Source organism: Nerophis lumbriciformis, linkage group LG10 (assembly GCF_033978685.3).
Source record: "Nerophis lumbriciformis linkage group LG10, RoL_Nlum_v2.1, whole genome shotgun sequence".
NCBI lineage: Eukaryota > Metazoa > Chordata > Actinopteri > Syngnathiformes > Syngnathidae > Nerophis > Nerophis lumbriciformis.
The window spans coordinates 36,310,129-36,337,175 of NC_084557.2; the positions used below are offsets into that span (position 1 = coordinate 36,310,129).

General features: G+C 39.2%; 1 protein-coding gene across 1 annotated transcript in view; it reads right to left on the reverse strand.

Moving 5' to 3' along the window:
- Positions 1-61: 61 nt before the first annotated feature.
- ano3 (anoctamin 3) overlaps positions 62-27,047 on the reverse strand; it is a 140,549-nt gene continuing 113,563 nt past the window's right edge. Inside the window, exons 19-25 of the mRNA XM_061969683.2 lie at positions 23,172-23,229; positions 22,828-22,925; positions 22,564-22,727; positions 21,124-21,276; positions 15,291-15,441; positions 15,017-15,206; positions 62-8,147 (exon numbers count right to left, since the gene is read on the reverse strand). Of these exons, the coding sequence (XP_061825667.1) occupies positions 7,965-8,147; positions 15,017-15,206; positions 15,291-15,441; positions 21,124-21,276; positions 22,564-22,727; positions 22,828-22,925; positions 23,172-23,229 (997 nt within the window). The 3' untranslated portion in view covers positions 62-7,964. The remainder of the gene's footprint in view (positions 8,148-15,016; positions 15,207-15,290; positions 15,442-21,123; positions 21,277-22,563; positions 22,728-22,827; positions 22,926-23,171; positions 23,230-27,047) is intronic.

Sequence of the window (27,047 nt, forward strand, 5' to 3'; positions counted from 1 at the left end):
TCCTCTCCTGTACACCTGAATAGACCTTACCGGGAAGGCTGCGGAGTGTGATTCTAAGTAATAAAGACTTAATTTAGAGTTATTTGGTTAGGGTTAGGGTTAGAGGGTTAGGGTTATAATAAGGCCATGCCGAATAAGGCATTAATAAGTACTTAATAATGACTAGTTAAGAGCCAATATGTTACTAATTTGCATGTTAATAAGCAACTAATTAATGGTGAATATGTTCCCCATACTAAAGTGTTACCATGTTTTTTTACTGGTGCATAAAATGAACCGTGCATGAACATCACCTTGTTCAAACAACAAAACCAACACAGTGCATAAACTCACAACCAATTACACACCTGCAAACCAGTCAACTGTTGCCGTATCCGTAATACGCCGATAGGGAGAAGTTTGTATTTACACGATGAGTCGGGTGTGTTTTGACCTCCGCCGAACCCCTGAGGCCGACTCACCGAACCCCTAGGGTTCGATCAAACCCAGGTTAAGAACCACTGCTCTAGAGCAAAGATATTCAATTTAATTGTTTTGGGGGCCACATTTCCAGAAAGCTCAGGACCCTGGGAGTTTTATTTTGTTTATTCTGGTGAACCAACATCCTTTATAGGAGACATTTGGTTGTTCATTTCACAATTAAAGGAGTGCTCTACTGTTTCTAAGGACCTTCTGCAAAAAAGCTAGGATGGCACTATAATGTTTTAAGTGTTTGCTGCAAATTTGTGAGTCTCTAGCAGCGTTTTTGAACTGAACTTGTGGGCCACCAGTTGAATAGCCCAATTGATGAAAAAGAGGACTAAAAATGGAACTTTGAGGAATAGGTATAGAAAGAAATCCTACAAATGACTACTGACTGCATGTGAAATAAAGGAGCTGCAGCAATACTTTAGTTACTTAAATCACATTACGAAAAAAAATTGTAACTGCCAAAAAGTAGAGGACTTAAAGGGGTGCCTTGAGGATCGCCTCCATTATGGCAATCGCAAGTTTAGACCGCAAGGTTCTGTGTTTGCTGGCAAGGTTAAAATGTCAATGCACAGTTCTTCCAATGTGTTTACAGTGGTCCTAGTTCCTCTATACCACAGGAAAACTCTTGAACTGAAATTGGGGGCCGATATGGTGTCATTTCCGGGCCGGATTTGGCCCCGACGACACCAATTGAATAGCCCTGCTCTAGAGATTTACAGCTGGCGCCAAACCCCATTTTTCCAAGGCAAGTCAGAGCTTTTCTTCTCTCCACTTACACACGGCCGCTTCAAATAATTGTCACAAAAGTTGGGAAAGTTAGCGAACAGAAGATGCGTTATGATGCTAATTTTAGGAAAATTGTCTTCAATGTTCTTCAATAGCTAAGAAAGATTATATATATTTTTTTATTGTTGCAATCTACCATTATCGTTATTTCACAGATATTAAAAGCAGGATTTTGGAAAAAAATATTTTTTTTTGGGGGGGGGTTTCTTACAAAAATTGTCTTATACTCACAGTCATCTTCTATGCGGGTCAAGGCGTTACTATGTCTCTTTTCAGTGCTAAGAGAAAAGAACAACATGTGTTTATCAAGCTGTCTGGAAGATATGTTGCCCTGCATTAAGACTTCACACACATACTTTCCCAACATGCATTTTACTTAGCCATCTTGTACTGAGCAGCCTAGACACCATGTGATGATGATTTAACTTAAGAACCGAATCATTCCTCAATATTTTTGGTTGATTTCTGAATTGTTTGACTGAAGAAAAATTGTTCCACTGTATTGAGTGGTTTTCCTGTTCGTCCAGCGGTTTTTCTTGTGTTTATTCATTTTTTATTGAAGTTTATAATTATTTAACCATTATTTTATAATTACATTATACCTGTATATTAGGGGTGTCCCCATCTATTATTGACATCGGATATTGGACTGATATCAGAAAAACAAACAAGGATTATATCGGCTTGTATCTAAAATCTGATATAAGCAGATACAGAAACATTATATATATTTTTAATTTAAAGATAAATGTATATACAAGAGATACAAGCAGTCCTATTTGTGCAAAGGTGGACAGCCAGTTAACAGTTAAATGTCATCCAATAGGCAACATTCTTGTATTCTAATAATAAGTCATTTACAAAAGGTAAACATGGCATGCTATAGACTACTAGGAGTTAGCAGCTACACAATAGCTAAGCACACAATAGCACACAAGCTAGACATATGTAATAAGTGTCCTTAATTGAACAATATTGCAATCCAACACAGCACAATTGTCAATATAAATAAGTATCAAATCTTTATAGTTGCATATCACTTACACATACAAAGTCTCCAAAGCAGAAGCCTATTAGAAAAGTAGCAAGCGTGTCCGCATGATTCAATTTATTGCTTATGACCTTAATTTTGAATTATTTTGGCTACTAGGTGTCGTCAAAAGCTAATTAGCACTCCACTACAACTAAAAGGGGAACTGCACGTTTTTGGAATTTTGTCTATCGTTCACAATCATTTTAAGAGACAAGTGGACGGATGTATCTTTTAGATTGCACTCAAACTCGTAAATAAAAGTAATCTTACAGTGAAGCCGATGGGAGGTCCTCTGTTCCGCCCACAAAGTCTTCTAAAAAAAAAACATACAAAAAGCGCCGAAAATAATGCATTTACATTTTGTGCCTTGACTATTAACCAACTATTAGTGATATTGTTATTATAAGCGCTGACGCAAACGATCTATTTATAGTGGCGCCGTAATCAGAGATAGCTAACAAGCTTGTGAGCTGCTTTCTCGCCTCAGAGCTCGTGGAAGTTTATTCTAGTTCATAAATAATGCAAATGTCTCTCACCTTGATAGTAGAAGAATGAAGACAAAAAACGACAAGTTGGACAAGTTTGCATCAAATTTAGACTCGGAAATGGTGAGAAAGACACGAAAAGGCGCTTGTTTCCTCCCCTCTTTTTTCTTTGCGAGGATTAAGAGTCATTCCTCACAGTCGGCATCCCAATGACAGCAGACACTGTACAGTAGGTGATGTTTTATTATGTTTGTTGGCTCTCATGAAGTCTGCAGTCAGTACTAATCAGTGATGTTGTCGAAGAAAAAGGCAAACGTTGTGATGCATTTTGCCGCCATATGCTTGAAATGATCCAACTACGTAAATATTACATGATATTATGAATGTGCCTTCTACTACATTACACATATACCTACAGTACGTGTATATAAAACATTGATGAAAAAAAAAAGTAATTTATATTGGGTTTCACAATGTAAAGCGCTTTGTTTCACTTGAGAAAAGCGCTATATACCGGTAAATATAATTCAATTAAAAAAATAAAAAAAAATTGATGGAAGTGTATCGATGTTTTTTTCAAGCGCTTTATCGGCGGGATAGAGCGACTCCCATAGGCTCCATTGTAAGCAGACTTTTTGATCACATTTATTTATTAGTGAGAATGCATAAAAACAGAAAAACATGTGTGCTTGTCCTACATAAGGATTATGAATGATAAACTAAATTTCCAAAAAAGTGCAGTTCCACTTTAAAGACAGCAAAAGTCCATTCTATAAAAATGTGACTCACAATTTAACTATTCATTCATAAAAACTGATTTTTTTAAAACTTGTGTTAGATTAAACACAGGAAGTGAACAAACACGTGTTAGCAATTGCTATGAAAAGGAAAATGGGTCGGATTAAATAAGATCTGCTTCTTTTCGGAATGAGAAACTGGAAATATGTGATATGTACCACATTGGAACTGTATCCATCCATCCATCCATCCATTATCAGCTGCATTCGTGCGGAAGGCGGGGTACACCCTGGACAAGTCGCCACCTCATCACAGGGCCAACACAGATAGACAGACAATGTATGTTCGAAATAAACTAAAACCCTAATCGTTACTCTCTTATAAGCTTAACTTAATTATTGTGGCCACTAGGTTCCGCCAAAAACAATTACCAGTCCATCCATCGGCCTCAACTTAAACATAGCATAAGTCTAATCCGTACAGTTTATAATGTTTAAAAAAACAAAGGCTGTTAAGGATGTAACAATAAACGGTTAATGAAACTCCAGACGGTTAGTATAATTGTTTTTAAATTTAAATTATTAACAAAACGTGATTGATAACTGCACTTTGATGAACTCACCGACTGGCACCAGCTCGCTGGCTTGAATACCAACATGAAAACAAGAGACATTAACATCTTTCGCCATTAACTAACAACATTCCTCAAACTAAACTTATACAAACACATTTTTGTCTGAGCAACTAAGCTATTCAGTTGTGTAAATTGAACCTACAAGCTGTGTAGGGGAGGAGAGGAATACAAGAAAGTGTTTTTACAGTTCGTTAAAAACCACTGAATAGAGTATAAGACGTCACAACACCTGCCAGAAACTATATATAATTTTTTTCCATTTTAATTCCAATAAATCTTAATTGTGCTATAGTACAAACCAATATTTAAAACAATAAAAGCTTAGTCATTAAAACAGATACAATACTAAGACTAAAGCACTATTAGTGAATGAAGCATAAGAAACACAAATCATGCAATTTTTTTTTTTTTTAGGGTTCTAACCCATAACCTTTTTATTCTGGTAATAAAAAAATAACCTGGTGAAAATATTTCAGAGTGTGTCTAAGCACTTTTTGAGCAGATTCAATAATACCACGATAATAACGATAATTTTGGTCACTATAATATGAACTTTTTCAATCATCACAACCCTACTTTTTCACACCTATTATTGTTTTCCGAGTAATTTCACCTGTTCAATAATTTTCTAAAATTGCACACTACAAAATAACAAATGTATGAGTCATGCTGATATCGTATCGCAAGTGTAGGGAACCGATGGCTCTCGAGCCAGATGTGGCTCTTTTGATGACTGCCTAAATCTTAGCTGACATTGCTTAACACGATACGTAATGGATAATTCCGCTGGTAATCACAGTGTCAAAAATAACGTTCAAAATATAAAACATTCTCATGCATTTTAATCCATCCAACCGTTTCCTACCGCACCTGTTCAAGAAGTCGCATTAATGGTAAACGTATTTGATCTATTATTGGTTAGCTTCAGAATAGCAATGTTATTAAAAAGAATAAGAGACTTATTATACTCTAAAAATGTAGGTCTTACTTAAAAATGCACACATTTAGTTGTATTTAGTGCTAAAAAATATATTATATGGCTCTCATACATTTTAAAATATTTGGCTTTGTTGGCTCTCTCAGCCAAAAAGGTTCCCTACCCTTGTGACGTATCGGATCAATATCGGTACCTTATCGCAGTGTTTTTCAACCACTGTGCCACGGCACACTATTGTGCCATGAGATATTGTTTGGTGTGCCGTGGGAGATTATGTATTTTCACCTAATTGGATTACAAATATTTTTTGCAAACCAGTAATTATAAACCGCAAATGTGCCGTTGTTGAGTATCTGTGCTGTCTAGAGCTCGGCACAGTAACCGTGTAATACTCTTCCATATCAGTAGGTGGCAGCAGGTAGCTAATTGATTTGTAGATGACCGGAACGACAATGAAAAGGTATCTAACGCTTAAACCAAAAATAAACAAAAGGCGAGTGCCGCTAAGAAAAGGCATTGCAGCTTAGGGGTGGCTATGCAAAATGAAGCTAAAACTGAACTGGCTGCAAAGTAAACAAAAACAGAATGCTGGACGACAGCAAAGACTTAAAGCGTGTGGAGCAGACAGCGTCCACAAAATACATCCGTACATGACATGACATCCATCCATCCATCCATCTTCTTCTGCTTATCCGAGCAGCCTAAGCAGGGAAACCCAGATTTCCCTCTCCCCAGCCACTTCGTCCAGCTCTTCCCGGGGGATCCCGAGGCGTTCCCAGGCCAGCCGGGAGACATAGTCTTCCCAACGTGTCCTGGGTCTTCCCCGTGGCCTCCTACCGGTCGGACGCGCCCTAAACACCTCCCTAGGGAGGCGTTCGGGAGGCATCCTGACCAGATGCCCGAACCACCTCATCTGGCTCCTCTCGATGTGGAGGAGCAGCGGCTTTACTTTGAGTTCCTCCCGGATGACAGAGCTTCTCACCCTATCTCTAAGGGAGAGCCCCGCCACCCGGCGGAGGAAACTCATTTCGGCCGCTTGTACCCGTGATCTTGTCCTTTCGGTCATAACCTAAAGCTCATGACCATAGGTGAGGATGGGAACGTAGATCGACCGGTAAATTGAGAGCTTTGCCTTCCGGCTCAGCTCCTCCTTCTTCACCACAACGAATCGATACAGCGTCCGCAATACTGAAGACGCTGACATGACAATCAACATCAAAATAGGAGCGCAAGACAAGAACTAAAACACTACACACAGGAAAACGCCAAAAACTCAAGATAAGTCACGGCGTGATGTGACAGTACGCCTACTTTGAGACAAGAGCTATAGTGATGCATGCTTGGTTATGGTTTGAATTCATATCCAACAATTGCGAGAACGACTTTTTATTGTTAATATCGGCTGCTTTGTTTCATTTTTTAATGTTTTCTGCTGGTGGTGCCTCGGGATTTTTTCAATGAAAAAAATGTGCCTTGGCTCAGAAAAGGTTGAAAACACTGCATTATCGGATGTGAAAAAGTTATGGACACCCCTATTATATAATTTATTTAATTACCATGATTAACTGTTTGCATATTATTTCATTGTGTGTTTTGTCAAAAAACCCACAGCTGTTTATATAAATACAAATCTCACGTATGTTTGAGTTTTGAAGATATGATTGGGACTTTTGGTGTGGAATGTGTTGTTCATTCACGCTGCCGTACGGAATTGTCGCTGTTGGGCAAGAGCCACACCGTGTCTTTCAGTTGAAGCAGCCACACTTCACAGCAATTACCATCAGAATGTGGCTTTCAACCGCAGCTGACCTAATATTCTCATCCGCCCCTTGGAACCTGTAAGTGCTTCTTTGCGTGTGAGTGAGCAACAGCGGTTGGATGTTCTTTGTGCAGCGAACATCCAAGCCACAGGTATGTCCAAATCATGCTTCAGACCTTCCAACAACAAATGGAAAACAGGCTATGGGTACAGAGAGAAAAGAGAGAGAAAAGGAAGCAGATTTGTGGCTCCTGCGTGCAAGCGTCACTCATAATGGGAGTCACGTTTCGGCGAACACTGTTGTTTCGGAGCCATTAGACCGGAGTAGGTACCCGACTGTGGGTGACTCACGTCAAAAGCAAACCCACTCAGGAGAAAGTTCTACACCAGAACAAGTAGATAAGAGAGGCTTTCTCGCACTTGAAAGCGCACGTGCAGCACAAACAGGCACACGTGATGTCGGCGCATAACTGTACAGTAGGCACGATCATGTTCGCACTCTGCAAACTCAAGCTCAGCTGTGGCACAACAAACACACACTGACACACACACCAGGCACCAAGAAGGAACACAACAACACTGACATGCACATTCTGCAGGCTTCCTCGGACAAGTCTCCATGATCACTGCTGCTGTTTAACACCAATAGCATCAGCATGCTTCATGGGGGCGATGTACTCTATTCGGGAACCGCCAGGGTTCTGATGACGAAAAGAAAACGACCAAAAAAAAACATGCAGCTGACTGCAGGATTCCGAGCAGACGAGAGCTAGCTGCCACACAGAAAGAGAGAGAGAGACAGTGCAAGATGGCTGACGAAGTGAACCGCTTCATCTGCATAGTAAACATTACAACTGTAATACAGCAGTGAGGCCATGACACAGCACACAGCAGAGGGAGGGGTTGTGTGGGGCTGTGTCAGCACGGGAACAGATGGCGAGGGAGGGGTCGGGGTGACGGCTCATGCTGAAGCAGCTTTGGAGTGTCATTAGCGAAGAGAGTGTCTTTGGTGAATCCGCTCAAATTCAAGGAGAGAAGCAGACAAAAGGAGGGAGGGAGGAGTCGAGGACTGCGTGGCGTTGAGAGGGGGAGATGTGAGGGGAGGGGAGGGGGGTAGAAAGTTAAGGCCACTCGTGGTGAAAACGCCGTCCGTTCTTCTTCCGCTCCTTCTGCAGGTGCTCCAGCTCGGCCTCGTACATCATCTCCTGCATCAGGTACTTCTCCCTGCGCATGCGGTCACACAGGTCCTTGGGCATGTCCGGGATGAGGTACGCAATGAAGGATTTGATGCCAAACACCAGGTGCTGGGGAAAGCAGTGTTGCAATATGAAGTTATACTCTCCTCTAATTGTAAATGTATTCTTCTTTTACAGTGGTCCCCAACCAGTACCGGTACCGGTCCGTGACGCATATGCTCCCGGGCCGCACAGAAACAATAAGTAATTTATAAAGTAAAGCATTTTCTCCCGCTTAAGTTTCGCCTGTCCAACTAAAAACACCAATAAGCTTGTTAAAAGATGTATATTACAACTCCTTTGTTATAGCACATGGGACAGTGCACATTAATGGACATATAAAATGTTAATGTGCCAGATTGTAGCTACAGGCTAATTTATCATGCTCATTTTTTTTGCTGTTTTTTTCTGCCAGCCGGTCCGTGAAAATAATGCATACATTAAACCGGTCCCTGGTGGAAAAAAGTTTGGGGAACCCTGACTTAGAGTACCGTATTTTCCGCACTATAAGGCGCACCTAAAAACCTCCAATTTTCTCAAAAGCTGACAGTGCGCTTTATAATCCGGTGCGCCTTATACATGGACCAATATTGAGCCACAACAGGTCTCGCAACTACGGTAAGCAGCCGCCGACTTAATTTTCCCTCGAGAAGAAGAAGCGCGCGGTGCATGCTGGGATATATGACTGCACGAGGCGTGCCGTTTCATTTCCATTTCTGTGTTTATGTAAAGACCCCAAAATGGCTCCTATTAAGAGACACGCTTACGACGCAGAGTTTAAACCATGGATGTCAAACTCTGGCCCGCGGGCCAAATTTGGCTCAACCGTGTAATTTCACTTGGCCTTTGAGGCGATATCAAATTAACACTAGAGCTGGCCCGCCGATTATATTCAGCGGCAGTGCTGCGGTAACACCGCATTCACCGCTAATTCTCATACTTGCCAACCCTCCCGGGAGACTCTCAAATTTCAGTGCCCCTCCCAAAAGTCGTCACGTCCGCTTATTCACACAGTCCAGCAAATGCTGGCCCAGTCACATAATGTATGCAACTTCAGCACGCACGCACACGTGAATGCAACGCATACTTGGCTAACAGCAATACAGGTTTACACTGACGGTGCCCGTATAAATAACTTTAACACTGTTAGAAATATGCGCCACAATGTGAATCCACACCAAACAAGAATGACAAACACATTTCGGGAGAACATCCGCACAGTAACACAACATAAACACAACAAAACAAATACCCAGAATCCCATGCAGCCCTAACTCTTCCGGGCAAGCAATATACACCCCCGCGACCACCAAACCCCGCCCCCCCAACCACACCCACCTCAACCGACGCACGGGGGGTTAAAGTTATTTATGCGAGCACCGTCAGTGTAAACTGTATCGCTGTTGGCCAAGTATGCATTGCATTTACGTGTGTGTGCGTGCTGAAGTCGCACATATTTTGTGATCAAGCCGGCACGTTGTTGGAATGGATGAAAAGCAAACGTGACGACAGCTCGTGGAGGACGATAAACGCAGTCACTTTAAAGCACGCCCCCAAGACTGTGGTCCGGGTGGACGAGATATAATGACTGATGAACAACTTCGTTCAATAATGAAGGTTGCCTCAGCTCAAAGCCTGAGCCCCGACATTAATGAACTAGCATCCAAGAAAAGATGGCAGGTATCTGGCTTGGGCACATCAGATTAGATCAGTGTGTTGCAAACTGAGCAGTTTAAAGTCCTGAATGGTTGGTTTATTCATTGTTATTTTATTTTCTAATTTATTAGCCTGTGGAAAAAGTTAATGTTGATATTTACCTCAGAAGGCTGCAAATAGAAAAGAGGCATTACAATTTTATTGAAATTGTATTTGATATGCCATTGATATTTTTTAATTATTATTATTTGAAACTCGATTTTGCATGTCACTATAAAGTTATACAAGCCTTGCTTGTTCAATATTCAATGCAAAACTTGTTTGTGTCCCTATTAAAAGGTTAATTTGTTCAATCTTGGCCCGCGGCTTTGTTCAGTTTTAAATTTTGGCCCACTCTGTATTTGAGTTTGACACCCCTGGTTTAAACTCAAGGCGATCAGTCACGCAGTAGAACGCGGGAATAGAGCAGCAGCGAGAGAATTTAACATTAACGAATCAATGGTGCGGAAGTGGAGGAAGCAACAAGATGACCTGCGCCAAGTAAAGAAGACTAGACAGAGTTTCCGAGGTAACAAAGCGAGCTGGCCACAGTTGCCTGGGCTGATAAATCAGTCTCAACTGTGGTTCGAGCTTTCAGGACGGCAGGAATTGTCACTGAACTGCTAGACAACAGCAGCGACACTGACTCCATTAATGACGACTTCGACGGATGCCGTATCCGCCCAACTGTTTAATTCGGACACCGAAGGAGAAGAATTCGAGGGATTCGTGGATGAGGAATAACTTCATAAAGTGAGCTTTACATGTTTATTTTGTGTGTTGTGTTGTGTGACAATAACGTTTGAGCAACGTTAAATTATTGATATATTGTTATTGCTTTGCACTATTTCGAGTGTTACTATATTGTGATTGCACTAACGTTTGATTTACCGTAACAGTATCAGACTGTTTGTTTCTTACGTGTTTATTGAATCGAGGAAAAGTTCCCCTCCACTATGTGATATAAATGTTGCACTACATGTTATACCTTGCTGTTGTTAAAAGATAAACGGAATATCATGTCACTGACTTTACCTCGGGTAAAATAATAAAACAGCTGTTTATTCATTTTGGGAGTGAACGGAGTTGTCAGAACGCTGGTTTGTAATCTACTAATAAAGTTTGACTGACCTATCTGACTTTTTTGTTGACATTCCCGTTAGCGCAGCTCCATCCAATGGATGCATAACGTAACCCCAGCCTCTACTGTAGCGTCTATTCTATGCGCTTTATAATGCGGTGCGCCTTATATATGAACAAAGTTTTTAAATAGGCCATTCATTGAAGATGCACCTTATAATCCGGTGCGCCTTATAGTGCAGAAAATACGGTACATGGGACAGTGCACATTAATGGACATATAAAATGTTAATGTGCCAGATTGTAGCCACAGGCTAATTTTTCATGCTAATTTTTTTGCTGTTTTTATCTGCCACATGTAGAAAGCCGGTCCGTGAAAATATTGCATACATTAAACCGGTCCCTAGTGGGAAAAAGTTTGGGCAACCCTGACTTAGAGTACTGTACGTAGGTGACCAAAGTATAAAAAAAAAATCTTATTTTTTTTGTGCTGTGAAAGCAAGCTGCTTTAGCTTTAATTTAAACAACTTGTGTTTTTAACTTTATATTTGCATTTTTTCTATTTTAATGTAAACATACTGGCTTTTTTGGGGGTTAAAACCCCTCAATATTTTGACAAGAACAAGAAAGTTTGATCATATTACGCCTATACTGGCTCACCTGCACTGGCTTCCTGTACACGTAAGATGCGACTTTAAGGTTTTACTACTTACGTATAAAATACTAAGTGGTCTAGCTCCATCCTATCTTGCTGATTGTATTGTACCATATGTTCCGGCAAGAAATCTGCATTTCTAAGAAGTCCGGCTATAGTCTGCGGGCTATAGAGCATTTTCTATTCGGGCTCCAGTACTCTGGAATGCCCTCACGGTAACAGTTAGAGATGCTACCTCAGTAGAAGCATTTAAAAGTCCCATCTTAAGACTAATTTTTAAATACGCTAGTATAATGGGACATAAGTAGGGGATTTTATTTTTTTATGTTTCATTGCCATGCATGTCTTAGTGTTTTTATTGTTGTGGATTTTAATTGCATGTTTTTATTGTTGTGGAATTTGATTGTATTTTTTGCATGTTTTTACACTTTGTGGACTTTGATTGTATTTTAATTGCATGTTTTTACTCCTTGTGGACTTTGCTGGTATTTTAAGACGTTGCCCCTTTTAGCTTGTTGCCCCTGACAACCAAAGTGCCAATCGAACGGCACCTGAGATCAGACTCACCTGTGGAGCATTAAAACTGCACACATTTAAAGGAGAGAGCGACCGAGAGAGGGGGACGGAAAAAAGAGCGACCGGAGAGTATCGACAGGCTTTGCCAAGAACGTCCGGGTGGACATATATACTGGCTGTAGATACTTTTGCGACTCACAAAGGTGGTCGTTTGGGCTTTGCGTTTATTAATTTATGTAGGCTATCATTTTGCTAGCTTTTACTGTCACTTTGTGTTCCTGTGACTCCAGCACCAGCTTGGCCAGACAGACGGACAGCAGCAGCCAGTGTTTGCAGCACAATGGCACCGGAGACAACGGAGGAATGACCCGACTCTGTGTCACGTACGGCTGCTACCGCAAGTAGCTCTCCTGTGTTGTAATCATAAAATAAGTAATGTCTAAGAGTGTTCTCATTCATCCAGGTCATTGTCATCTCAGGGCATTCAATCGATCGCAACTGGACTGTTTGGTTTGTCTTAGAAGACGTTTCGCCGCTCATCCGAGTAGGCTTCATCAGTTCGTGCTTATAGACTTAGATTGGTCAGATCTAGTCCAGCGGCTGGTGCCAAAACCCAAAATATTTATACTCCAAACCCAGGAGGGTGTACCTGGGCAAGCATGGTTTTGTCCTATCGTAGTGAGAAAAAACAACTGTTTTAATGCAAACGAGCAATCTTAACTATCAAAGCCAATGACAGTCGTTGAAGTGTAATTTCCCCTTGTTTGCATTGAGGTATTGTGTGGCAGAACGATCGCTGTGGATCGACTAATACCAGTCCAAAATAGTCAGAATCCCCACGTAAGTGTTCCATTCAGTTGTAAACAAATGGCACACATGGCATACTGGTCATCTTCTGTGACCAGAATGTTTCTAACTCCTGTTATTTGTTGGAGGCTAAATTGCAGTCTGTTTGGAACGGTTGAAAGGACAGTGTTGTATGTGGGAAACAGACCACCTCCTCTTTTCAGAGATGGTTTTTCAACCTTGACACAGACAGCTTCCTTCACTCCTCTTTCGTACCATCCGTCCTCCCTGTCCAGAATCTGTACATTTTTGTTCTCAAAGGAGGGCTGTTTCTCCCCGAGGTACAGGTAGACAGCTGAGTCTTTGCTGTGCCATGCGTCTGCTTAGTGGTTGTTTTGTTTCCCCAATATATATGATATATAATATATATCATTACAATGGATACCATACACCAGATTGTTTTTGTGGGTGTGGGGTGTCAGGTCTTTAGGATGCACCAGTCTCTGTCTCAGGGTGTTGCCTAATTTGAAGTGTACTGGGAATTATTCTGAGTTTCTCAGATAGACTTGATACATATGGAAAGACAATATTTTTGTGTCTGTCTCCTTTTTCTTCCTCATCCACTCTGTTCTTGTTATTTCTGGAACTGGAAGCACTTTTCACAATGATTAAATGAGTAATCAAACAAGAGTCAAAGTCTTTCGTATTCATTTTGATATGCTGGCATGTTTACAGTTAAAAGATCGCAAACTAAATATTATATAATTTTCACATGAAACTAATCTGGCTGTGAGGAGGCTAATTATACAAATCATATTTATATTGGGGTTAATCAGACTCACCCACGTCTTCTAAAGTTTTACGTATTATTGCAGCAAGTATCTTTTCAAACGGGGTGCAGCACTACTTTATCTCTGGTCCGCTCGTCTGTTTTGGCCATGCACATCCATCTTCTTCGTCACCTTCTTCCTGGCGTTTTTTTATTCCAGCCTGTGTGCGGTTATCGGAGCACACAGTTTTGACAGGCTTTCAATCTCAACCCTCTTTTGTACGCTCAAAACACGACTTCTACTGAATTCTGATTGGCCTGAGTGTTCAGATCTCAGGCGCACGAATTTCAGTATGATTTGTGTATTTATAAGGGGGTGCCTTGGCGTGGCCTGGCTGTGCTCAGCCACGCAGACATCTGCAATCTTTTCCAGCGTGATTGTGATGTAACAAAGAAATGTGCTTGTATTAGTGCGTGCACACACTTTATTACATCTGAATTCTTTCTTGCGTATGCTGTTGGCTGGATTTGAAGATATGCCAATTGTTTTGTCAGAAATCCACACAACACTTAATACACGAGACCACTGGCCTTTAAAGGGCTAAACAACACAAATATTACAATTCATTTCAAGCAGAAGTAGTTTTAAACTATTTTGTTGTTTGAATTGGAAAAAATATATATACAGTACAGGCCAAAAGTTTGGACACACCTTCTCATTCAATGCGTTTTCTTTATTTTCATGACTATTTATATTGTAGATTGTCACTGAAGGCATCAAAACTATGAATGAACACATGTAGAGTTATGTACTTAACAAAAAAAGGTGACAACTGAAAACATGTTTTATATTCTAGTTTCTTCAAAATAGCCACCCTTTGCTCTGATTACTTTTTTTCCACACTCTTGGCATTCTCTCGATGAGGTTCAAGAGGTAGTCACCTGAAAGGGTTTTCACTTCACAGGTGTGCTTGAAGCTCATCGAGAGAATGCCAAGAGTGTGCAAAGCAGTAATCAGAGCAAAGGGTGGCTATTTTGAAGAAACGAGAATATAAAACATGTTTTCATTTATTTCACCCTTTTTTGTTAAGTACATAACTCCACATGTGTTCATTCATAGTTTTGATGCCTTCAGTGACAATCTACAATTTAAATAGTCATGAAAATAAAGATAATGCATTGGGTAAGGAGAAGGTGTGTCCAAACTAATGGCTTGTACTGTATATGAATATAATGGCATTTATAATATAATATATAAAACATTTTTACAGCAGTTTTTCGAAAACTGACATTTTTGTCATTGGGGTCAAGTGGGTCCAGTTGAACACAAATTTTAAAACATATGTTTATTGTAAAAGCTATAGTAAAAAAATTAAAAGGCTTTAAACAGACCCTCTGTTATAAAGAAAAATATATAAATATGAAGAGTGAACAGACCTCAAAGACGATTATGAAGGCCAGCCTGGCAGCCAGGACGTGCCAGAACTGCAGAGTGAACTCGTAGGGCACCGTGCTCCAGGGCGGGGCTCTGTAATCTCGGTACCTGCAGTATTTGGACTGACTGCTGTTCTTCAGCTCGCTCATGTCAAACACTGACAGGCTGCTGTTCATGTAGCCTCGGAAACATCTGCAGAGTTCAAAGTTGTTTAGCGTACCAGCAATCCTAAGTCAATCAATATTTCACATCCTTTTTTTTGGAAAATAAGCTTACTCGTCGTCATGGTGGTACCCCTTGTCCACGCAGGGGCCATATTTGAAGGCATAAACAAAGCGGGGAATGTAGTCCGAGGTGATAGCGATAACAAAGGCGTTGGTTATGACGGCCAGAACACCGATACCTTCAAGGATCCCATGCCAGATACCTGTAAGGAATGCCATAAACATGTGGTTCTCAAACGCTTCACACCATGGACAACCTGAAAACATTGTTTTTGCTTCCCATGATGAGTTAGCCTTGAACATACGGATTGCACTTGGTTCACAGTTCAACTTCAGCAAATATTTGGTGAATAAATTAGTATTTGTATTATTATTTTCTTGTATTCCAAGAATAGACAATCTACAAAATGTAAACATTATAGGCTACGGACTACTAGGAGCTAGCAGGTACACAACAGCTAAGCAGCACACAATAACTCAAGCTAGACATACTGTATGTAAAAAGAGTCCTTAATTGAATAATATCGCAATCTAAAACATAACTTACTATACTATATATATATATATATATATATATATATATATATATATATATATATATATATATATATATATATACACACACACACACACACTATACTAAATAGTTATAGTTGCATATTACTTACACATTAAAAGTCAGACGTTTATCAGAAAGTATCCAGTAACAAACGTGTTTGCATCGTTTAAGTCACTTCTTTATGAATTTAACTTAATGCATTAGTGTGGTCACTGACTGTCACCCCAAAAAAAACAAAATACCACCCTACTTTAACTTAAAAACAGCACAAGTCCATTACAAACAGTTTAGAATAAATAGGTTAGTGTTTTTATACCTATTATTGTTCTTTAGGTCATTTCACTTGATCAGACCTTTTCTAACATTCCACACTATAAAAATATGTACTATGATTCGTATCGGATCAATATCTGCCAATACTGAAAGCTCCAATATCATTATTGTATCGAAAGTAAAAAAGATGTATCAGGACACGCCTTTTATATAATTATTTTTTTAATATTATTATTTACTATTTAAATATTATTTAATAATTTTTTAATCCTGATTCTGTTTTTTGTACTCTGGTTGGAAATTGTAGAAACACTGTTGTCACGTGGTTGAGTTTTTGAGAAACATGATTGTGATTTTTGCCACATAATGCAATATATATGTATATATTTCGAATACAAGTGTATTTTTATGACAACAAAAAAGCCCCTGGAGTCCACCTATTACCAATGGTACAGTGTTAATACCACAATTTGAATGGTGTATGGCCTTAAAACAAATTGAATTCAATATCTTTTTGTTGGTTATTTTAGAAAGTGCATATTCATTTCATGAACTGCCATTGTTACATGAAATGTCAAAAGTTTATTTTAAACTCCAAATTATGGCTTTCAACACAGAGAAAAATCCAGAATCACAAATAAATATGATATAAATAGAACATTCCATAGAACAAGTCAAAACCGTATTCATATTATCGAAAAGTACCATATAAAGCCCCGTTATATAAACATAAACATACACAGGCATAAACAGCTCTATCGCTATGTTTATAATATAATGACACATGTTTAATAGTTTCCAGAATTAATTTTAGGCTTGCTTACACACTTACATTCCCACATTTTTTCCTCGTCCTTGTCTTCAGTTAACATAAATATGCCAGACTGAGAATTAACACAACCAATAAATACTGGGATATTAAACACATAATTATAGATGATCTCTTAAGAATGGGATTTTTTCTCTCTATTGCTCAGTAAAGTTCACTGAAAAGAACCATACATCCTTTTAGTTTTTTGTGAGACTTATTATGATCATGAAATCTGAAAAGCAATTTCTAAATGTTCAAGGGTGACTGTTCAGTCATTGCGTTTCAATGCAGTTGTGTGTCGCTCACTTTGGCGCAAGTTCAACTCGTCCAGAACGCTGCTGCCCGAATAACCCCCAGACCTCCTCCATGACCTCGCCCTGCCATACATGTCTGACCTCTTACACATCAATATTCCTCCCCGACACCTCAGATCTTCCTCCTCCATCAACCTGACCGTGGGACCGAGTCTCCAGCTGCGCTTCACCTCGCCTCTGGAACTCCCTCCCCCCCAACATCTGGAACATTGACTCCATAATCACTCCTAAAACTGTTTAAACAGGCCTATGCCTGACACAAGTGTCGTTTTTTAATTGTTGCTTTGCCTACATTTTTATTTTCTATGCTGCTTTTATGTTTTTATGAGTTGTACGGCGACCTTGAGTGCCTTGAAAGGGGCCTTTAAAAATACATGTGTTATTGTTATTAGAGATGTCCGATAATGGCTTTTTTGCCGATATCCGATATTCCGATATTGTCCAACTCTTAATTACCGATTCCGATATCAACCGATACTGTCACGACATGGACTATGGCGGCGCAAATTACTGCACGGATTGCTTTCCCGGAATGCAAACGAACTTGACTGGCCATGGCTTGCAGGTAAAGACATCATTTATTTTAATACTAACAAAAAGAACAAGCACAAGGCGGAGAACAAACTTCGCTATGAAAACAATAAACTAGCACAAAGGCAAAACTATGAACATAAAACAAACAACACTTACTGTGGCATGAGCGGAGCATGGAAATTAACATCAGCATGAAAACTATGAACAGGCATGAATAATGACAATGTTGCCACGACGACCAACTGAAAATGACAGGCTTAAATAGTAGTGACATGATTGCCGACAGGTGTGTGAGTCCGAACGTGAAAACAGGTGCAACTAATGGGTTGTCATGGAAACAAAAACAATCAAGAGGGCACAAACAGGAACTAAAAAGAGTCCAAAAACCAAACAGAACCTAACCAAACAAAATATGATCAAAAGACATGATACCGATATATTGTGGAATTAACACATTATTATGCCTAATTTTGTTGTGATGCCCCGCTGGATGCATTAAACAATGTAACAAGGTTTTCCAAAATAAATCGACTCAAGTTATGGAAAAAAAATGCCAACATGGCACTGCCATATTTATTATTGAAGTCACAAAGTGCATTATTTTTTTTAACATGCCTCAAAACAGCAGCTTGGAATTTGGGACATGCTCTCCCTGAGAGAGCATGAGGAGGTTGAGGGGGGGTGTATATTGTAGCATCCCGGAAGAGTTAGTGCTGCAAGGGGTTCATAATAGAATGATAAATGACACAATATGTTACTGCATACATCAGCAGACTAATTAGTGGCCTTTGTTCGCTTACTTACTACTAAAAGACAAGTTGTCTAGTATGTTCACTATTTTATTTAAGGACAAAATTGTTCTTCGATTGCAATAAGAAACATATCTTTTAATGTACTGTGAGGTTTTTTGTTAAAATAAAGCCAATAATGCCATTTTTTTGTGGTACTCCTCATTTATTAAAGTACCTAAAAGTATCAAAATACATTTTGGTACCGGTACCGGTACTAAAATATTGGTATCAACACTAGTTTGCTGGTATAGAAGCTGTGTGGGTTCATGTGCACGTACCCCAGAGGTGTGGACTCGAGTCACATGACTTGGACTCGAGTCAGACTCGAGTCATGAATTTGATGACTTTAGACTCGACTTGACAAAATGTAAAGAGACTTGCAACTCGACTTAGACTTTAACATCAATGACTTGTGACTTCACTTGGACTTGAGCCTTTTGACTTGACATGACTTGCTACTTTCCCAAAACCCAACAATTAAAAAGTTATTTGGGAGCGCTCCGTATTTTTCATTTTCTTCGTCTGTGTCTATCAGCGTGTTGTTCCTGTCAGCTGGTGTGCTCGCAGTACAATAGCCAATCAAATTGGATCTACGTTGTTTTCATCACACAGCATTCATCCAATCAAATTGCAGGACAACCACCGAACAAGAGTTGTCAAACAACGCGCCAGTGAGAAACAATTATGCCAAAGTTGGTTTCGTTCGGGTATAAAAACTACGACTTGGTCAACAAAAAACGAATTGCCGTATGCAAATCACGCAGTTCGAATATTACAGACGGAGACGTAACAACTGGGTATTTGTTCTGGGTATTTGTTCTGGGTATTTGTTCTGTTGTGTTTATGTTGTGTTACGGTGCGGATGTTCTCCCGAAATGTGTTTGTCATTCTTGTTTGGTGTGGGTTCATAGTGTGGCGCATATTTGTAACAGTGTTAAAGTTGTTTATACGGCCACCCTCAGTGTGACCTGTATGGCTGTTGACCAAGTATGCAGCATTCACTTGTGTGTGTGAAAAGCCGTAGATATTATGTGACTGAGCCGGCACGCAAAGGAAGTGCCTTTAAGGTTTACTGGCGCTCTGTACTTCTCCCTACGTCCGTGTACACAGCAGCGTTTTAAAACGTCATACACTATAGACATCCCTAATTGTTATGATTACTTCTTTACACCTTAATTGTGCTATTTCTGTTCCTCCCACTTTAAGTGTGCATCCTTAGTTATTTTGTGCTCACTCCTTTTTTGAGTACTCTTTTTGTCATTATTCTTGTTTATTTTTCTCCGGCTAAGTTGATCCTGACACAACTGAGGTGTGCACTCAATGCACCAGCGTTGTCTGAGGAGCTGCACTGGCAAATAGACCCCTCTAACCAGTGATTGTCCACAGGTGTGTCTGATAATCACTAAACATAGACAGGTGTGTTAATTAGTGCGCCAGACTGGCTGTGATGTAGCAGAGGAAGCACACAGGAAGCGGAAAAAAACCGGGAAGAAGAAGCTCTGACACAGAAATAAACACAGGGAATTAATATACTAGGGGCCTGATCCACTAAACTGCAAACAGTCTTACTAGATCACACGCAACACGCCCACTAATAGTACGCACAATGTTGTAGTTTGCACACACTGTTTAGCGCCTGGTATTCGGATCTGAGGAGATCTTACTACCGGTAAATACTACAATGATGCCAACAATCTAACACTCTAAAATATTATAGAAATAGTCACTCCACTGGACAACAGACTAATGGAGTCATAGCATATCAGGAGCAAGAACATGTGCTATGCAAATAACGGCGTTTCAGTACACAGCAGGGGTGTCAAACGTACGGCCTGCGGGCCGGATTAGGCCCGCCAACAGGTTTTATCCAGCCAACGGGATGAGTTTGCTAAGTATAAAAATGAGGCAAAATTTTTGAATGAAAGAAACTGCTGTTGATTTTGATATTATTTTTTTATCTTGATAGATTGAAAATGAACACCAATGAGTTGACTGATGAACATTATCACATAATTTTTTCAGAAAGTATAAATAATAACAAATAAAGATCGAATACTATTAACCGCAACATGTAAGTGTAAAAAAAACCAACAATATTATGCTTTGTACATTTTCAGAATGTGCTTGTTCTATTTTCAAACAGAGAAAACAATCTGAAGTTGTCTTTATTTTTAAGTTAAGTTAAGTTAAGTACCGTGACTTTACCAGTTCGGCCCACTTGGGAGTAGATTTTTCTCCATGTGGCCCCCAACCTAAAATTAGTTTGACACCCCAGTGGAATAGGAAAGAAGTCCAACAATGTAAGGGGTTTTAAAAATAAGCTTAAAGAGATACTACACTTAAGTCTGTTTCCCCCCCTTTATTCTTTATTGTATATAATAACTGTTTTATACACAGCATTTAACAAGCATATCCTTTGAACTAGAGTTTCACTTCAACAGCATGTTGACTTTTTGCTTCGATGTTGTTATTGTCATGTGAGATGCACTGCAGGAAGGCTCGGGGCTACTGTGTAGCAACTAATAGGGCTCCATTTAAAATAATAAACACATTTGTGGCAAAAGTAGAAGGATGAAGGTGGGAATGTCACACATCAGGCTGACCTATATCAGTGGCTCGGGCTGGCATGGGTCTCCTCCACTGGGTGACAAACTTGTAGGCGTCAAGGCGAATCTCGATTATGTTGTTGAGCAAGGCGAGGAGAGGCGCCAACGGGAACGCTGCTACAAAGATGGTGGTGAACCCAAACTGCAGGACTGAGAGGAGAAGACTACAGTTAATGGTTTTCAAAATAATACACAATGTACTTTATTACTACAGACTATTGTTTTTTCAATCGTGTTTTCTTTTCCCGCTGATGCTCCCTCTCCTTTTTCAGTAAACCATCTGCCTATACCTGGGTTCAGCAACCTGCAGCTCTTTAGTGCCGCTCTAGTGGCTCCCTGGAGCATTTTTAAAAAATGATTGAAAATGGAAAAAGATGAGGGGAACATTTTTTGTTTTGTTTTAGTATGTTTTTGTTTGAAGACAAACATGACACAAACCTTCCCAATTGTTAGAAAGCCCACTGTTTAATATGTTTGTGTGTATGCTTTACTGATGAGAGTAGTTGGTGAACATCGTTTTGTCCTACTAATTTCAGTGGTTCCTGAACTCACCATAGTGTGGACTGTGACGCAACAGTTTGTTGACATGTAAAATCTTCCACTCCTTCTTTGTCTCATTTTGTCCACCAAAAGTGTTATGCTGTGCGTGAATGCACAAAGGTGATCTTTGTTGATTTTATTGACTTGTTGGAGTGCTAATCAGGCATATTTGGTCAGTGCATGACCGCAAGCTAATCGATGCTAACATGCTATTTAGGCTAGCTGTATGTACATATTGCATCATTATACCTCATTTGTAAGTATATTTGAGCTCATTTAATATTCTTTACTTTTATCCTCTTTGTATATAATTTAGTTTTGCATGTCTCATGACACATTATCTGTATGTAATATTGGCTGTGTTTGTGATTGTTGTTTGTGTGCCATGTTGTTCCAGACCACAGCAAACATTACCTAGCTTGCCGAAGATTGTAATAAATCTATTAAAAGAACACAGCCTGTCGTTTCCTTTAACTTGGACACACACATCTATACCTTTGGCCATTAAAAGCCAGTCTTTTCCAGGAGTTATCTCACCTTCTGAGTAGCCTTTGATTTACTAATGGTTTCTAATGTTGTAAAAAAGTTGTAGAATAAATATTACATTTCTGCCAAAGAAGATTTGCTTCAGCCTGCGATACATAGTCATTTTGATAGTCATGTGTTGCCTTCATTAAAAGACTTATATACGGCTTTTCATTTTTTGCGGCTCCAGACAGATTAGTTTTTTTGTATTTTTCGTCCAGTATGGCTTTTTCAACGTTTTGGGTTGTCGACCCCTGGCCTATACTGAAGTTTCCTATAGGAAACACCATAAATATGCATCGTATATGCATTTTCTTGCATGCCTGGCCATCTGAAGATTGAATACATTAACACATAAGTACAAAGATTCACCCATTTCAAGGTACTCGTCCACCAGGCCGTGCGTGTTCATGGGCTGCAGATTCCAGTCTTTATCCCACTGTGGGAGCTGATTTTTACTTTCCACGTTCTGGCCTCCACCAACAGCACCCCCTCCTTTCTTGATCTTCCTACGGGACCACCAGTTCTGCAGCAAACTGAGAGTACAGCAAGGGGTTATCAATTCGAAGCAATGCATTAAACACTGCAAGACTTGCATGTCAAATTCTGAAAATATTGCAACAAATTATTACTTACGGATAACCAAGCTCCATGAAGTTGTTCCAGATTTGCTTGAAAAACATGATGACGCCCATTTGCAGGCACAGATCAATCAAGCAGCCACTTGGATGACACTTAAAACATATTGAAAAAAATATTATTAGATTAACTTACAATATTTCACACCGCACACTTTATTTAATATCCGTTAAATTATGACAAAAAAAAAATCCTCATCCTTTTAACCAGGTGTCTATTCAATAAACGAATAATTCATTTAGTCTAAGCTACTCGTTGTAAAATACATATTAGGAAAAAACACTGCACTGAGTCACAGGTGAAATAATCACCCACTTAAGATGACGTATGCTCGCACTCACCTCCTCCAGTCGCCATCGATTAAAGAGTTTGTTGTATTTTCCAGGCCTGCCAGCAAACCTTAACAGATTGGAAGTGACAACTTTAGCTGACGATTTCAATTAGAAAAAACACATATGAACAAATACTAAATTAGGTCAAATATGTAAAAATGTCAGAGGAGGAAAACTGCTCGTTATTATTGCAAATCTCCTGATACCATAGGACTGTATCGGTAAATGCTGTAGAAAAAGTCCAATATTTCAGAAAAAAAACGTTTTTTTTGCATTAGCATTTTGCATTTTTCTTCTAAAATATTGTTAGTATGGTTATGGTTTTAGTGTCAATTTATTTCGAACATGCATACAATTACAATACGATTTATCACGTTTCCTGTTTCTCATTACAACATGACCGGAAAGAAGTAGGAAGAAGCAGATTTTATTTAATCTTACCCCTTTGTGTTTTAAAGTTAAAAAAAAGTTAAAGTACACACTAGGTATGGCGAAATTATTCTCTGCATTTGACCCATCACCCTTGATCACCCACTGGGAGGTGAGGGGAGCAGTGGGCAGCAGCGCTGGCCACGCCCGGGAATAATTTTTGGTGATTTAACCCCCAATTCCAACCCTTTATGCTGAGTGCCAAGCAGGGAGGTAATGGGTCCCATTTTTATAGTCTTTGGTATGACTCGGCTGGGGTTTGAACTCACAACCTACCGATCTCAAGGCGGACACTCTAACCACTAGGCCACTGAGTAGAGCCATTTCTAATGTGTTTGTACTCAATCGGCATCACAACAGTTAATAAATAAATAAATAGACAAATGAGTAAGTAAATAAATATCAGATACAAAAATACACAATAAATAAAGTTTTAACAAATTAGTTAAGTAAATTATGATTCACATGATGACATTAATAGGATAATCAAATTTTTCAGTAAGGTTGAAGATGTTTTTAAGGATTTGTCATAAATAAACAGTTTGAGTTTGAACAGTTTCTTAAACTGGATCATATTAGTGCATTTGCTTAATACATTCGATAATTTATTTCCACATACTGATATGCTGAATATCTTAAGTGTTGGAGGTGCATACAAATGTTTTAAGTTACATTTTTCTCTAAGGTTATATTTCTTCTCTTTTGTTGAGAATAATTGTTGTACATTCTTGGTTAGCAGGTTATAGTTTGCTTTTTACATAATTGTAGCTTTTTTTAAATGCACCAAATTATTGAATTTTAATATTTTTGATTAAATAAATAAAGGGTTTGACCGTTGCCCATATTAAAAGTTATGTATTATTCTAACTGACCTCTTTTGTAAGACTGATAGTGAATGAAGTGTACTTTTGTAGTTGTTTCTCCATATTTCTACACAATAACTCAGATATGTCAACACTAGCGAGCAGTAGAGACTGTAAAGTAATGGTATCCAATATGGTATCTAAGTATGACCTTGAATTACACACGTCTGAATGTCAATTCATACAATTGCCTACATTTCTACATACAATAGCCTTAAAAGAGAACTTAAATGTTTATTATATCAATAAATCATGTTTCTTTATGGTTTTATTCAAAGACAGAAATGTCTTTATCTAATACATAAACGAGTGAAAAATCACGCTTTTTCACTATGTTGTCTTTGAGTACCTCGAAAGACATTAAATAAATGTCATGGGTTTAGGATTGCTGTTAACGACTGTTTTAGTAATTTAGTTATCTATTAGTTAATTTGATTAAATCGAATAATGGGATGAAAAACACATTTCACTGCTTTTGACCTGCTCGGTGGACTTGTGGTTCGAGTGTCCGCCGTGAGACTGGAAAGTCGTGAGTTCAAACCTCGGCCGAGTCATACCAAAGACTATAAAAATGGGACCCATTACCTCCCTGTTTGGCACTCAGCATCAAGGGTTGGAATTGGGGGTTAAATCACCAAATGATTCCAGAGTACGGCCACCGCTGCTGCTCACTGCTCACTGCTCCCCTCACCTCCCAGGGGGTTGAACATGGGGATGGGTCAAATGCAGAGAATAATTTCACCACACCTAGTGTGTGTGTGACTATTGTTGGGACTTTAACTTTAAACTTTAACTTCAATGCTTATTTAAGGGAAATAGTTGAAAAAAACTAAATGTTTTCTGCTTGCCATATCCTTTACTCTTTTTTAATAATAAATGGGGGGGTTAAATCACCAAATGATTCCAGAGTACGGCCACCGCTGCTGCTCACTGCTCACTGCTCCCCTCACCTCCCAGGGGGTTGAACATGGGGATGGGTCAAATGCAGAGAATAATTTCACCACACCTAGTGTGTGTGTGACTATTGTTGGGACTTTAACTTTAAACTTTAACTTCAATGCTTATTTAAGGGAAATAGTTGAAAAAAACTAAATGTTTTCTGCTTGCCATATCCTTTACTCTTTTTTAATAATAAATGTACATCATCAACATTGAAATAGCACTTTAACATTGTGCATTAATTTAAAAAAAACACACACAAAAAACCCTGTCCTCTGTTTGCCGCGACACAGACCACAGCACCCACACATCACCGCTCTCACATGTGCTCTATTGCAGCGACCGTGCGGAAACTATGTCTGCGTACTTCCGAAAGCTCCATGCAGTTTGGATTTCATACATTTTTAATAAACAATTAATCAAAGCAACAGAATAGAGATCAAAGCTTTTTTTCACTAATCAAATTAATCGATTAATCGTTGCAGCCCTATATACAGTATGTGTTTTTATAATTTTGTCTTTTCATGCAGCTGAGATAGGCTCCAGCACCCCCCGGGACCCCGAAAGGGACAATCGGTAGAAAATGGATGGATGGATGACAAAATGTTTATATATGATAGTTTGCATGATCCCAAAAAATTGAGTTTGCATGTTCTCCCTTGTGTTGGGTTTTACAAATTACGGCCCGCGTCCAAAATCCAGATCGCGGGAAGCCCCAAGTTAAAACAATTTTTTTGTTTTGTTTTTTTTCATTATTATTTTTTTAATCTGTCCTTTCTAATCCATTGTCTACCGCTTGTTACTCTCGGTGTCTCCTAGCCGCTCAGGCAAATTATATTGTCTAAAAAGGCATTTCCCCATTGATAACGTGACATCATCAAGTGCGCGCTTTTTCAGTCAATTAGTGCGTGAGGAATAAATATATATACACATATATATGTATGTGTGGGAAAAAAATCACAAGACTACTTCATCTCTACAGGCCTGTTTCATGAGGGGTTCCCTCAATCATCAGGAGAAATCTCCTGATGATTGAGGGAACCCCTCATGAAACAGGCCTGTAGAGATGAAGTAGTCTTGTGATTTTTTTCCCACACATACATATATTGCGCTCTACTACGGTATCGAGCACTATTTTTTGGATAACCTTATTAAGACATATATACACATATATATATATATATATATATATATATATATATATATATATATATATATATATATATATATATATATATATGTGTATCAGTGGTTCTTAACCTTGTTGGAGGTACTGAACCCCACCAGTTTCATATGCGCATTCACCGAACCCTTCTTTAGTGAAAAATAATATGGTTTTTTTTACTGTTTTTATGTCCAGCACCCTCGAAAAGGATTGCTTTGCAAAGACTGGGGGTATCCATAATTCGCCGATAGGGAGAAGTCTTTATTTACACGATGAGTCGGGTGTGTCTTGACCTCCGCGGCGGAGGCTCAGCCGAACCCCTGAGGCCGACTCACCGAACCCCTAGGGTTTGATCGAACCTAGGTTAAGAACCACTGATATATATATATATATATATATTAGGGGTGTAACGGTACACAAACATTTCGGTTCGGTACGTACCTCGGTTTAGAGGTCACGGTTCGGTTCATTTTCGGTACAGTAAGAAAA